This window comes from Leopardus geoffroyi, chromosome B3 (assembly GCF_018350155.1).
Source record: "Leopardus geoffroyi isolate Oge1 chromosome B3, O.geoffroyi_Oge1_pat1.0, whole genome shotgun sequence".
NCBI lineage: Eukaryota > Metazoa > Chordata > Mammalia > Carnivora > Felidae > Leopardus > Leopardus geoffroyi.
The window spans coordinates 133,598,207-133,610,855 of record NC_059337.1 but is presented as its reverse complement, the minus strand read 5'-3'; the positions used below and the strand labels follow the sequence as shown (position 1 = coordinate 133,610,855).

The 12,649-nt window shown below is 41.4% G+C and overlaps 1 protein-coding gene across 7 annotated transcripts in view; it reads right to left on the bottom strand.

Moving 5' to 3' along the window:
- Positions 1–12,649, bottom strand: part of TDP1 (tyrosyl-DNA phosphodiesterase 1) — an 89,546-nt gene that overhangs the window by 27,871 nt on the left and 49,026 nt on the right. Inside the window, exon 15 of one of the 7 annotated variants that reach the window (XM_045451844.1) lies at positions 6,257–6,713. The exons of the other annotated variants lie outside the window; for them this stretch is intronic. Within the exon in view, the coding sequence (XP_045307800.1) occupies positions 6,689–6,713 (25 nt within the window). The 3' untranslated portion in view covers positions 6,257–6,688. Of the gene's footprint in view, positions 1–6,256; positions 6,714–12,649 lie in introns of those variants that run through there. 7 annotated transcript variants of the gene reach the window in all.

Here is a 12,649-nt window from a genome sequence, read left to right as displayed (position 1 = left end):
TTTTTTTTCCATTGGATATTCTTTCCTGCTTTGTCAAAGATGAGTTGGCCATACTTTTGTGGGTCTAGTTCTGGGGTTTCTATTCTATTCCATTGGTCTATGTGTCTGTTTTTGTGCCAATACCATGCTGTCTTGATGATTACAGCTTTGTAGTAGAGGCTAAAGCCTGGGATTGTGATGCCTCCTGCTTTGGTCTTCTTCAAAATTCCTTTGGCTATTTGGGGCCTTTTGTGGTTCCATATGAATTTTAGGATTGCTTGTTCTAGCTTCAAGAAGAATGCTGGTGCAATTTTGATTGGGATTGCATTGAATGTGTAGATAGCTTTGAGTAGTATTGACATTTTAACAATATTTATTCTTCCAACCCATGAGCACAGAATGTTTTTCCATTTCTTTATATCTTCTTCAATTTCCTTCATAAGCTTTCCATACTTTTCAGCATACAGATCTTGTACATCTTTGGTTAGATTTATTCCTAGGTATTTTATGCTTTTTGGTGCACTTGTGAATGGGATCAGTTTCTTTGTCTCTCTGTTCCTTCATTATTCGTGTATAAGAATGCAACTGATTTCTGTACATTGATTTTGTATCCTGCGACTTTGCTGAATTCATGTATCAGTTCTAGCAGACTTTTGGTGGAGTCTATCAGGTTCTCCATGTATATTGTCATGTCATCTGCAAAAAGGGAAAGCTTGGCTTCATCTTTGCCAATTTTGATGCCTTTGATTTCCTTTTGTTGTCTGATGGCTGATGTTAGCACTTCCAACACTATGTTAAACAACAACGGTGAGAGTGGGCATCCCTGTCGTGTTCCTGATCTCAGAGGGAAAGCTCTCAGTTTTTCCCCAATGAGGATGATATTAGCTGTGGGCTTTTCATAGGTAACTTTTATGATGTTTAAGTATGTTCCTTCTATCCCGACTTTCTCGAGGGGTTTTATTAAGAAACGATGCTGAATTTTGTCAAATGCTTTTTCTGCATCCATTGACAGGATCATATGGTTCTTATCTTTTCTTTATTAATGTGATGTATCACGTTGATTGATTTGTGAATGTTGAACCAGCCCTGCATCCCAGGAATGATTCCCACTTGATCATGGTGAATAATTCTTTTTATAAGCTGTTGAATTCGATTTGCTAGTATCTTATTGAGAATTTTTGCATCCATATTCATCAGGGATATTGGCCTGTAGTTCTCTTTTTTTACTGGGTCTCTGGTTTAGGAATCAAAGTAATACTGGCTTCATAGAATGAATCTGGAAGTTTTCCTTCCCTTTCTATTTTTTGGAATAGCTTGAGAAGGATAGGTTTTATCTCTGCTTTAAATGTCTGGTAGAATTCCCCAGGGAAGCCATCTGGTCCTGGACTCTTTATTTGTTGGGAGATTTTTGATAACTGATTCAATTTCTTCGCTGGTTATGGGTCTGTTCAAGCTTTCTATTTCCTCCTGATTGAGTTTTGGAAGTGTGTGGGTGTTTAGGAATTTGTCCATTTCTTCCAGGTTGTCCAGTTTGTTGGCATGTAATTTTTCATAGTATTCCCTGATAACTGCTTGTATCTCTGAGGGATTGGTTGTAATAATTCCATTTTCATTCATGATTTTATCTATTTGGGTCATCTCCCTTTTCTTTTTGAGAAGCCTGGCTAGAGGTTTATCATTTTTGTTCATTTTTTCAAAAAACCAACTCTTGGTTTCATTGATCTGCTCTACAGTTTTTTTAGATTCTATATTGTTTATTTCTGCTCTGATCTTTATTATTTCTCTTCTTTTGCTGGGTTTAGGGTGTCTTTGCTGCTCTGCTTCTATTTCCTTTAGGTGTGCTGTTAGATTTTGTATTTGGGATTTTTCTTGTTTCTGGAGATAGGCCTGGATTGCAATGTATTTTCCTCTCAGGACTGCCTTTGCTGCATCCCAAAGCATTTGGATTGTTGTATTTTCACTTTCGTTTGTTTCCATATATTTTTAAATTTCTTTTCTAATTGCCTGGTTGACCCATTCATTCTTTAGTAGGGTGTTCTTTAACCTCCATGCTTTTGGAGGTTTCCAGACTTTTTCCTGTGGTTGGTTTCAAGTTTCATAGCATTGTGGTCCGAAAGTATGCATGGTATGATCTCAATTCTTGTATACTTATGAAAGGCTGTTTTGTGACCCAGTATGTGATCTATCTTGGAGAATGTTCCATGTGCACTCGAGAAGAAAGTATATTCTGTTGCTTTGGCATGCAGAGTTCTAAATATATCTGTCAAGTCCATCTGATCCAATGTATCATTCAGGGCCCTTGTTTCTTTATTGACCATGTGTCTATATTATCTATCCATTGTTGTAAGTTGGGTATTAAAGTCCCCTGCAATTACCACATTCTTGTCAATAACGTTGCTTATGTTTGTGAGTAATTGTTTCATATATTTGGGGGCTCCTGTATTGGGCACGTAGACATTTATAATTGTTAGTTCTAGATGGATAGATCCTGTAATTATTAATATAATGCCCTTCTTTATCTCTTGTTACAGCCTTTGATTTAAAGTCTAGTTTGTCTGATATAAGTATGGCTACTCCAGCTCTCTTTTGACTTCTAGTAGCATGATAAATAGTTCTCCATCCCCTCACTTTCAATCTGAAGGTGTCCTCAGGTCTAAAATGAGTCTCTTGTAGACAGCAAATAGATGGGTCTTGTTTTTTTATCCATTCTGATACCCTATGTCTTTTGGTTGGCGCATTTAGTCCATTTATACTCAGTGTTATTATAGAAAGATATAGGTTTAGAGTCATTGTGATGTCTGTAGGTTTCATGCTTGTAGCAATGTCTCTGGTACTTTGTCTCACAGGATCCCCTTTAGGATCTCTTGTAGGGCTGGTTTAGTGGTGACGAATTCCTTCAGTTTTTGTTTGTTTGGGAAGACCTTTATCTCTCCTTCTATTCTAAATGACAGACTTGCTGGATAAAGGATTCTCGGCTGCATATTTTTTCTGTTCATCACGTTGAAGATTTCCTGCCATTCCTTTCTGGCCTGCCAAGTTTCAGTAGAGAGATCAGTCACAAGTCTTATAGGTCTGCCTTTATATGTGAGGGCACGTTTATCCCTTGCTGCTTTCAGAATTTTCTCTTTATCCTTGTATTTTGCCAGTTTCACTATGGTAAGTCATGCAGAAGATCGACTCAAGTTACGTCTGAAGGGAGTTCTCTGTGCCTCTTGGATTTCAATGCCTTTTTCCTTCCCCAGATCTGGGAAGTTCTCAGCTATTATTTCTTCAAGTACACCTTCAGCACCTTTCCCTCTCTCTTCCTCCTCTGGAGTACCAATTATGCGTATATTATTTCTCTTTAGTGCATCACTTAGTTCTTTAATTTTCCTCTCATACTTCTGGATTTTTTTTTTTATCTTTTTCTCAGCTTCTTTTTCCATAATTTTATCTTCTAGTTCACCTATTCTCTCCTCTGCCTCTTCAATCCGAGCTGTAGTCGTCTCCATTTTATTTTGCAGCTCGTTAATAGCATTTTTTAGCTCCTCCTGGCTGTTCCTTAGTCCCTTGATCTCTGTAGCAATAGATTCTCTGCTGTCCTTTATACTGTTTTCAAGCCCAGCAATTAATTTTATGACTATTATTCTAAATTCACTTTCTGTTATATTATTTAAATCATCTTTGATCAGTTCGTTAGCTGTCGTTATTTCCTGGAGGTTTTTTTGAGGGGAATTCTTCCCTTTCATCATTTTGGATAGTCCCTGGAGTGGTGCGGAACTGCAGGGCACTTCCCCTGCGCTGTCTTGAATAACTTGCGTTGGTGGGCCGGGCCGCAGTCAGACCTGATGTCTGCCCCCAGCCCACCGCTGGGGCCACAGTCAGACTGGTGTGTGCCTTCTCTTCCCCTCTCCTAGGGGCGGGATTCACTGTGGGGTGGCGTGGCCCGCCTGGGCTACTTGCACACTGCCAGGCTTGTGGTGCTGGGGATCTGGTGTATTAGCTGGGGTGGATTGGCAAGGTGCACAGGGGTGGGAGGGGAAGGCTCAGCTCGCTTTTCCTTCGGAGATCCGCTTTGGGAGGGGCCCTGTGGCACCGGGAGGGAGTCAGGCCCGCCGGAGGGATGGATCTGCAGAAGCACAGCATTGGGTGTTTGCACGGTGCAAGCAAGTTCCGTGCCGGGAACTGGTTCCCTTTGGGATTTTGGCTGGGGGATGGGTGAGGGAGATGGTGCTGGCGAGCGCCTTTGTTCCCCGCCAAGCTGAGCTCTGTCGGCCTAGGCTCAACAACTCTCCCTCCCGTTGTCCTCCAGCCCTCCCGCTCTCTGAGCAGAGCTGTTAGCTTGTAACCTTCCAGATGTTAAGTCCCACTTGCTGTCCGAACATACTCCGTCCGGCCCCTCAGCTTTTGCCAGCCAGACTCGGGAGCTCTGCTTGGCAGGCGGGCCGCCCCTCTGCCCCGGCTCCCTCCTGCCAGTCCGTGCAGCGCGCACCGCCTCGCCGCCCTTCCTACCCTCTTCCGTGGGCCTCTCGTCTGCGCTTGGCTCCGGAGACTCCGTTCTGCTAGTCTTCTGGCGGTTTTCTGGGTTTTTTAAGGCAAGTGTGGGTGGAATCTAAGTGATCCGCAGGACACGGTGAGCCCAGCGTCCTCCTACGCCACCATCTTCCCAGAAGCCTCTCTAAATTCTTTCAACAGTGTTTTATGTAGTTTTCAGTGTAGATGTCTTCCACAGCTTTTGTTAATTTTTAGCTATTTGATGCTTTTGATGGTTTTTAACTCCTTATTTACAACCTACAAATAAAGATAGTTCTACTTCCTTTATGATCTTTGTGCCTTCAAATATCTCATCTTATTATACTAGCTATATTACAAAAAAAATTTCATTTAGTCTTCAATCTATTATATCCGTTCGTAAAGCTTCTCCCCATACTACTATACCGCAATCATTCAAAGTCACAGAAATCCTCCATATTATCAAATCCAATGGAAATTTCTTTTACCTCATCTTATTCGATCTCTTAGCAGCATGAAACTTTCATACCCCATCCAGAATCCTCCCTTAAAAAGGAAGCATTTTTCCTTGAGTTTCCAAAGGTAAACTTTGGTTTTCTACTTTCAATCTAATCTCTCTGGTCACTTGTACCTGATCTCTAAATACTGGAGTGCCAGGAATGTGTCTTACCCCATGTCAAAATTCTAAAAAACATTGGTTCCGGGCTCTTGAAAAGATGGGCAGAGACAGACCACAGAAGATTCTTAACGTCTCAATGAAGAGACACTTAAAACCCCAAGTTTCACAACAATAAGAAAATAATCTCAATTTATCATGAGCAAAAGCCAATAGAAAATAGTATTAGATTTCCAAGAGCTTCAGGTAATTGGTTAGATGGAAATTTAAAGTTAAATGTATTTAAAATGATTTGAGTAAAATAAAAAATGATACAAAAATGCAAATGTGACAACAGCAGTTAATACCCAGCACATACTACATACCACCCACTGTTTCATCTGTTGTTTATCTTTTAATTTATTAATTCTCATTCTAAACTATTAGATGTCTATACTTATAGTATATCTATAATATTATCCTAATTTAACTGAGGAGAAAAATCAAAGTTAAATAATTTGTCCATGGATTCACAGGTAGTAGGTGATGAAGCACGAATGTGAACCCTGCAGCCTGACTCTAAGTTATAAACCACAAAGCACAGTGTATTTTTACAAAGTCCCAAAGTGAAAAACATAGCCACTGAAATCAGAAACTCAACTGATACATAAAATAACACACCAGTTGCAGCTACAAACAAAATTAATGGACTAGAAGAGAGATCTTAAAGATATTATGTAGATAGCAACCCAGAGGCAAAGCACTGAGAAATAAATTGCTAAAGATTGGAAAGGTTTAACATGCATTTAGTAAGAGTTGCAAAAGTAAAAATAGGTAAGTTATGCTCCGAGTAATCTTGGAGAAGTATTGAAAAGCCAGATTTGTAGACTAAAGTACAACAAACACTGCTGAGACTATGCAAAAAGAAAACCCCATCTATTGACCTGTTGTAGTAAAATACGGAACCCCAAAGATAAAGAAAAATCTTAAAAGTAGGCAGAGGCAAAAGACAGATGTCCCATAAAGGAATAGTAATTCAATAGTAATTTCTCAACAGCAACAAATGAATTCAAAGCCAAAGAAAAAGAAAGTGGGAGAATATAACGGTCAACTTAGCATTTTAAATCCAGTTAAATTATCAAAGATGAGGGCAAAAATAAAGGTAGTTTTACAAAAACAACTCAGAGCTTATTACCAGTGGAAAGATTTTAATGAACTTCAGGATATAGTTCAGGAAAGAAAACTAGATTCAGAGGGGCTAGAGGGGAGGGGTGTCAAGGGCTGGGTAAAATAGGTGAGAAGATTAAGAGTACAAACTTCTAGTTATAAGTAAGTCATGGGCATGCAAAGTACAGCATAAGGAATATAATCAATAGTATTTAATAACTTTGGTAACAGATGGTAACTACACTGATGGTAAGCATCTTGCAATGTATATAACTGGTGAATCACTGAGTTTGTCCACCTGAAAATATTGTATTTCAACTACACTTCAATAAAAAAAAATTTATTGCGAATTCCGGGTGTGATGAAATAACTTGATTTAAAAATTGGCAAAGGATCTGAACAGATGCCTCGCTAAGAGATATACAGACGGCAAGTAAGCTTAAAAGATGGTCCACATCATTTGTCATTAGGAAACTGCAACCTAAAAGGAAATACCAATACACACCTGTTAGAATGGCCTAAAATCAAAAAACACACTGACAACAAATATTGGCAACAAGAACTATCATTTTCTGCCAGTGACTATGCACAGTGATAGAGCCATTTTGGAAGACAGTTTGGCCGTTTCTTCCAATTAAACATAGTTGCACCATACAACCCGGCAATCCTGCTCCTTAATATTTACTTAAAGGAGCTGAAAGCCTATGTCCACACAAAACCTGCACGTGGGTGTTTATAGTAGCTTTAGTCTTAATTGCCACAACTTGGAAGCCACCAAGATGTCCTTCAGCAGGAATGGACAGCAAGTTGTGACACATATCCAGATAATGGACTCTTATACAGCACTAAAAAGAAATTAGCTATCAAAGTCATGAAGGAACCTTAAATGCATATTGCTAAGTGAAAGGAAGCAATCTGAAAAGACTATATCCTGTGTGATTCCAGCATTAGATGGCATTCTAGAAAAGGCAACTATACAGAGTAAAAAGATCAGCAGTTGCCAGAGCATGAGGCAACAGGGTAAGTAGTTAGGGAGAGATGAATAGGTGAGGTGCAGAGGAATTTTGGACAGTGGACTAGCCCACTATAATGTAATGGTGGATACCTCTCCTCACACTTTTGTTAACCTCCACAGAATGTACAGCACCAAGAATGAACCCTAATGTAAACTCTGGAATTTAGTTAATAATGACGTGTCAATAGTGGCTCATCAACTGTAACAAAGGTCTCACACCAATCCAACTGTGTTAACAATGGAGGAAAAGGAGATGATAAAGGGTACTTTCTGCTCAATTTTTCATTAAACTACTTAAAAAAGATAGTCTGTTAATTCTGAAAAGCAACGAACTATTTACGTACATGAAGAGACAAGGGACTAAATTATTTGTAATTTCAATTTAATCCCAATAAAAATCCATTGCTTCACTTCCCTAGAGCAAGATGAGACTGTTGAGTTTCTATTTAAGAACAAATAGCCAGGGCAACCTATCAAAAGAGAACAGGGTACGAGAGCTGGCTCTACCACACAAAACCATTGCCAAGTTTGGAGCTCAAGTGTCTGCTGTAGGCAGAACACAGCTTTTTATCTCCTCTCTGATGTACTAGGTGAACTGTCCTCATCCTTAGTCTCCTTTTCTTCTCTTTCTCCCTCTTCAAGTCTCTGTAGTCTGACTTCCACTCAGTATCTTTAACTGCCAAATGCAGTGGTCTTTTCATACTCCTTATTCTTCTTCTTTCTAGACTGGCAGTTCTCACCTACGAGCAGTCTTGCTGCTAAGGGCACATTTGGCAAGGTCTGGAGCCATTCTCCGTCGTCACAACTGTCGACTGCTACTAGCATCTAGTGAGTTACGTCCAACAATGCACAAAGCAACCACTGTAACAAAAGTCATCTGGCCCCAAAAGTCAACAGGGCCATGAATGAGAAAATGCTTTAGACTTCTCTGCAGGATGGATAGTTTTCTCCACCTCCTTTCCATCTCTCTTCCTTGGCTTTCTCTCCACTTGACTCTTCAGCTTTTTATTTGGTGCCCGTCCTACCACGAACCCTCTAAATTCATGCTCTGCTCTTGGCTCGTTCTATTGTCTTCTCTTCCTTGGGGACTTTCCCCGCTCACCAACTGCAACCCATTATGTTGACAAGTATGACTTCCAGACTTCATCAACTTTGACCTCTCATCAAATTAAACTGACATCTCCATCCGTAAGCTGGATTTCTCTACTGGGAGGTCACATCGTCACCCCGAACCCAACACTCCAAAAACAGAGCCCATCAGCACCCCTTTCCCCTCTGAAAACCAGCTCCTCTCCCGCATTCCCCTCTATCCATAGTCTCATTCAGTCAGGCTCAGAAATCTCATGCATTTCGGACTTTTCTGCTCCAGAGTAACTACGTACAGCAAGTCACCAAGCTATTTCACTCTTGTAACATCCTCTATGTCCAGTGATCTTAGTCCTGCCCCTTTCACCCTAGACTCTGGATCCAGATGGATTGCCCGCTCCCTGGTTTCTAATTCTACACCTTCCTCCAGGAGCTCTCCAAGTATCGATGTGTCCTTTTTACTTAAGCATAAATATATGGCCTGGCATTTAGGGCCCTCCTCAGTCAGACCAAATTTATGTTTTTCAATCTTATTTCCTATTATGCCTTTTCCTGACTCCCCTACTCTTAACTGAATTTAATGACTGCATCCACATCTACAAAAACATTTCCTAGTCTGTGATGCCTACTACCCTACCCACTCCTGTGGCTGAGCCCCTTCCTCCCCCACAAACCCCATCTCTTTCAAGAAGCTGTCTGTGGCTACTGAAGTCCACAGATGTCTCCCAACTGAATCCTGCAGATGTTACACAGGCAAGAAACATCTAATTAACTCAAGAAAAGAGATGACTATACAAAGGCCTAGAAGACAGAGATTATCAAGACTATTTTATTCATTATGGTCATAGAATTAAAACTTCTAAATCACAAAATAGAGAAAAAAGTCTGTTGAAAATTAAGCACAAAGGCAGAGTCGGGTAGTGGGTAAGAGCGGAATCTGAGCTTGCATGCATTTCTATCACAATTAGTGCCAAGTGTCAATCTTTAATTTCTGTCCCTGGAAAATATGGTAATGTACTTGCCTCATGAAGGTACTGTGTGGATTCAGAGGTGTGTAAAATGTCTCTGGCACATAAATGATGCTTAATAGATGTTAGCTATTACCATCACCAATACCTTGCTAAATTTACGGGAGGCTGACTCTGGTCATCCTCTCTGTTGTGACTAAGCAATAGAATTCTCCAGAAGGCAGGTCCATCCAGGACTCCTAAATCCTAGATTTCAGTTGCAGATAGGTCTAAAGTTTCTTCACTGGACTGCTTTACTGATCTCTTAATCCTAGCCCCAGTCCCAGGACAGAAATCTAGTAAGCTCCTATTTTATTCTGTCAAAGAAATCAAGAGGATTTTGTTCCCCTTGATATAGATATGTTCCCCAATTAAAAAAAAAAAATTTAACGTTTATTTATTGAGAGAGACACACAGAGCATGAACATGGGGGGGGGGAGGCAGAGAAGAGGGGGAGACACAGAATCTGAAGCTCTGAGCTTCAGCACAGAGCCTGACACGGGGCTTGAACTCACAAACTGTGAGATTATGACCTGAGCCGAAGCCAGTCGCTTTACCGACTGAGCCACCCAGGTGCCCCTGTTCCCCAATTTTTAATGTACATCTGAGTGACCAGGAATTTAACGTTTATTTATTTTGGGGACAGAGAGAGACAGAGCATGAACGGGGGAGGGGCAGAGAGAGAGGGAGACACAGAATCGGAAACAGGCTCCAGGCTCTGAGCCATCAGCCCAGAGCCTGACGCGGGGCTCGAACTCACGGACCGCGAGATCGTGACGTGGCTAAAGTCGGACGCTTAACCGACTGCGCCACCCAGGCGCCCCTGAGTGACCAGGAATTTAATGGTGTGGTTAAAACTAAACCAATTCTGCACATGTCCACCAATCTTGTGAGATTAAGTACCAAGTGGGACACAAAAGGTCAACTGTCTTGGGGGTTGATATGTTGTCGTATAGATACAGGGCATTAACAAAGAAACGCCCAAGGAAAAAACAAATGAAAAGTGATTATGACCCACGTTTTCCCACAGATAAGCAAGAGCAGGACACCAAAGGAGACCTGATACTTGGGTGTGGGCTTTAAAGTCACAGTTCTGACAAGTCACCGAGTACGGTGAGAAATCTATTCACAACCTTGTTTTGTTCCTCACACAGGCATATTACATCCTTTAGCAAATGCTTCCACATCCATGCTGAATTCAGAAGGCTAGCTTTCATTCCACTGCATAGCTCAGCTCAGCTGTCAACTTGGTCTTTAAAAGGATCCGTCTACCCTTGATCCCACAAATGGAATTACATGGGCTTTAGAAGTCATCACAAGGACAAAAAATACTGTCAAAAAGAATCAAAAGTTGCTTTGCAAATCTAGGTCAAAATTGGTATTCGGAACATCCTATCAAAGAGTTTCAATGTGTGTTTATCACAGTAACCACTATGATAACCAAAAACTGCTTACTATTTCATTTCCTACAGACATGTTCCATTATTTTGGTCCATCTCCTATGGTGGAAAGCCAATACAAAGAACTGAAAAGAGCAACGGATTCGTAAGATTTGAGTTCTGGTTTTATCCAGTTACCCCCTTGGGGTTATGTCCTTTGGATGCCACCTTTTCATCTGTGATATGGGTTTAACGCTGTTTGTTCACTTCCCTGGTTAATAATGAGGAATGAATGAAGTAATTTAGGTGAAAGTCCTTAGTAAATTGTGAAAACACAAAGGTAAGGTTTGTAAACTATTCATAATTAAGAAGAACTATAAAATAGGAGACTGGGCCCAGGAGATTATTATAATGGCTTTTCAATCTTTAAAAAAAGAAAAATCTGGAGAGTCCTTTGTCCAAAGGACACATTTAATGCAGACAAAAGGCAAATGTCTCTAGGTGCACCCGGAATTACCTGCATTCCCCTCCCTCTACCCTCTGTGGTAGTGAGCTCTGAAAGGGGTTTTCAGAATCCTTAGGGCTCCAAGGAACATGGCGTGAAAATCCCTGGTTTAGTCCCATCTCTGGTTTTACTCATAGGGAAACAGCCCAGAGGGCTGAAGCAAACAACAGTGGTTGCAGACAGTAGACTGTTATAGACAGGTAACACTACAAGTCCAATGTACAGTCACTTTTTGTTCAATTACCCTAGAGGCCTTCAAAAGCTTTCTGAAGAGCAGTCTCCCCCTCACGTCCCAACAAAGTCTGTGTAGGCAGGTCCTTGCCTTTGTTTGCCCAGGTCCCACAGGAGTGCGGCCTGCTGGGAACCCTTCTCATCCTTTTCAGAGTCTTCCAGAGAACAGCACAAAGTAGTGGTGCTGCTGAGCAGATGGATGGTTTGTACTAGCACCTTCTGAGATGGCCTAAGGAGCAGCCTCCTTGGGGTCAGTGACCAGCCCCACAGAGCTTGGTGGGGTCTCTCTCTTCTAGAGAGCTATGCTCACAACCCTGCAGGCAACCCAATTTCTCCTGCTCTCTCAACCTGATCCGAGTCTTTCAGAGGCTTCTGTAATTAGGTCTCTGGGTGAAGACCCCTCAGTTTTTCTTTTCCACTGGCATCTTTACCATGTTTGGAATTCTGCATCAATGCTCAGATTTTTCTGCCTCTATGCTTTATCGCCTTTAACCCATCCCATAAACTAATTCCAGAAACAGCATGACTTAGAAGAAACTAAAGATCTGGGTTCAACTTCTAGTTCAACCATTTACTAGATGAGCAGCCTCAACTCTCGTACCTGTTTCTACTTCCATAAAATAGCTAGGATAAGATCTGCTCCACTTAGATCCCAGAGCACATGACAACATTATGATGAGAACAGTGTGTCAATCATAAAGCCTTGAACGACAGGCTTTACCAGTAATATTGTCATTAACAGTGTGGGTTGTCTCACCCTTGTTAAAAAACATTCAGTGATCTTTATCAGCAAAGTCTGAAGTCCTCTGCCTGTCACACAAGATCCACAAGACTGGCCCCATCCACCATCAGGCTTCTCTCTCATCCTTCCCACCCAAGGCTTCATGCCAACCCAGATGATCTCTACCTCCCCCAGCACATCTGGTCTCAGGACTCAAGAACAGGATTTCTTCTACCTCAAGTACCCCTTTCTGAAGCTTCATCTAGTTATTTAGTGCAGGAGAGATCTCTTTCCTCTGAAAGACACCGCAGCTTATGAGGGACACCTACGGGCTCACAGGCCCAGCACAGTCATCAGGAAGAAGTACTGAATACGTATTTGCAAATGGCAAAAAAGAGGAGTAAAAGAGGTCAATGGTTTAACCCATCCCCCCACCCACCTCTCCTCTGGTAACCATCAGTTTGTTCTCTACA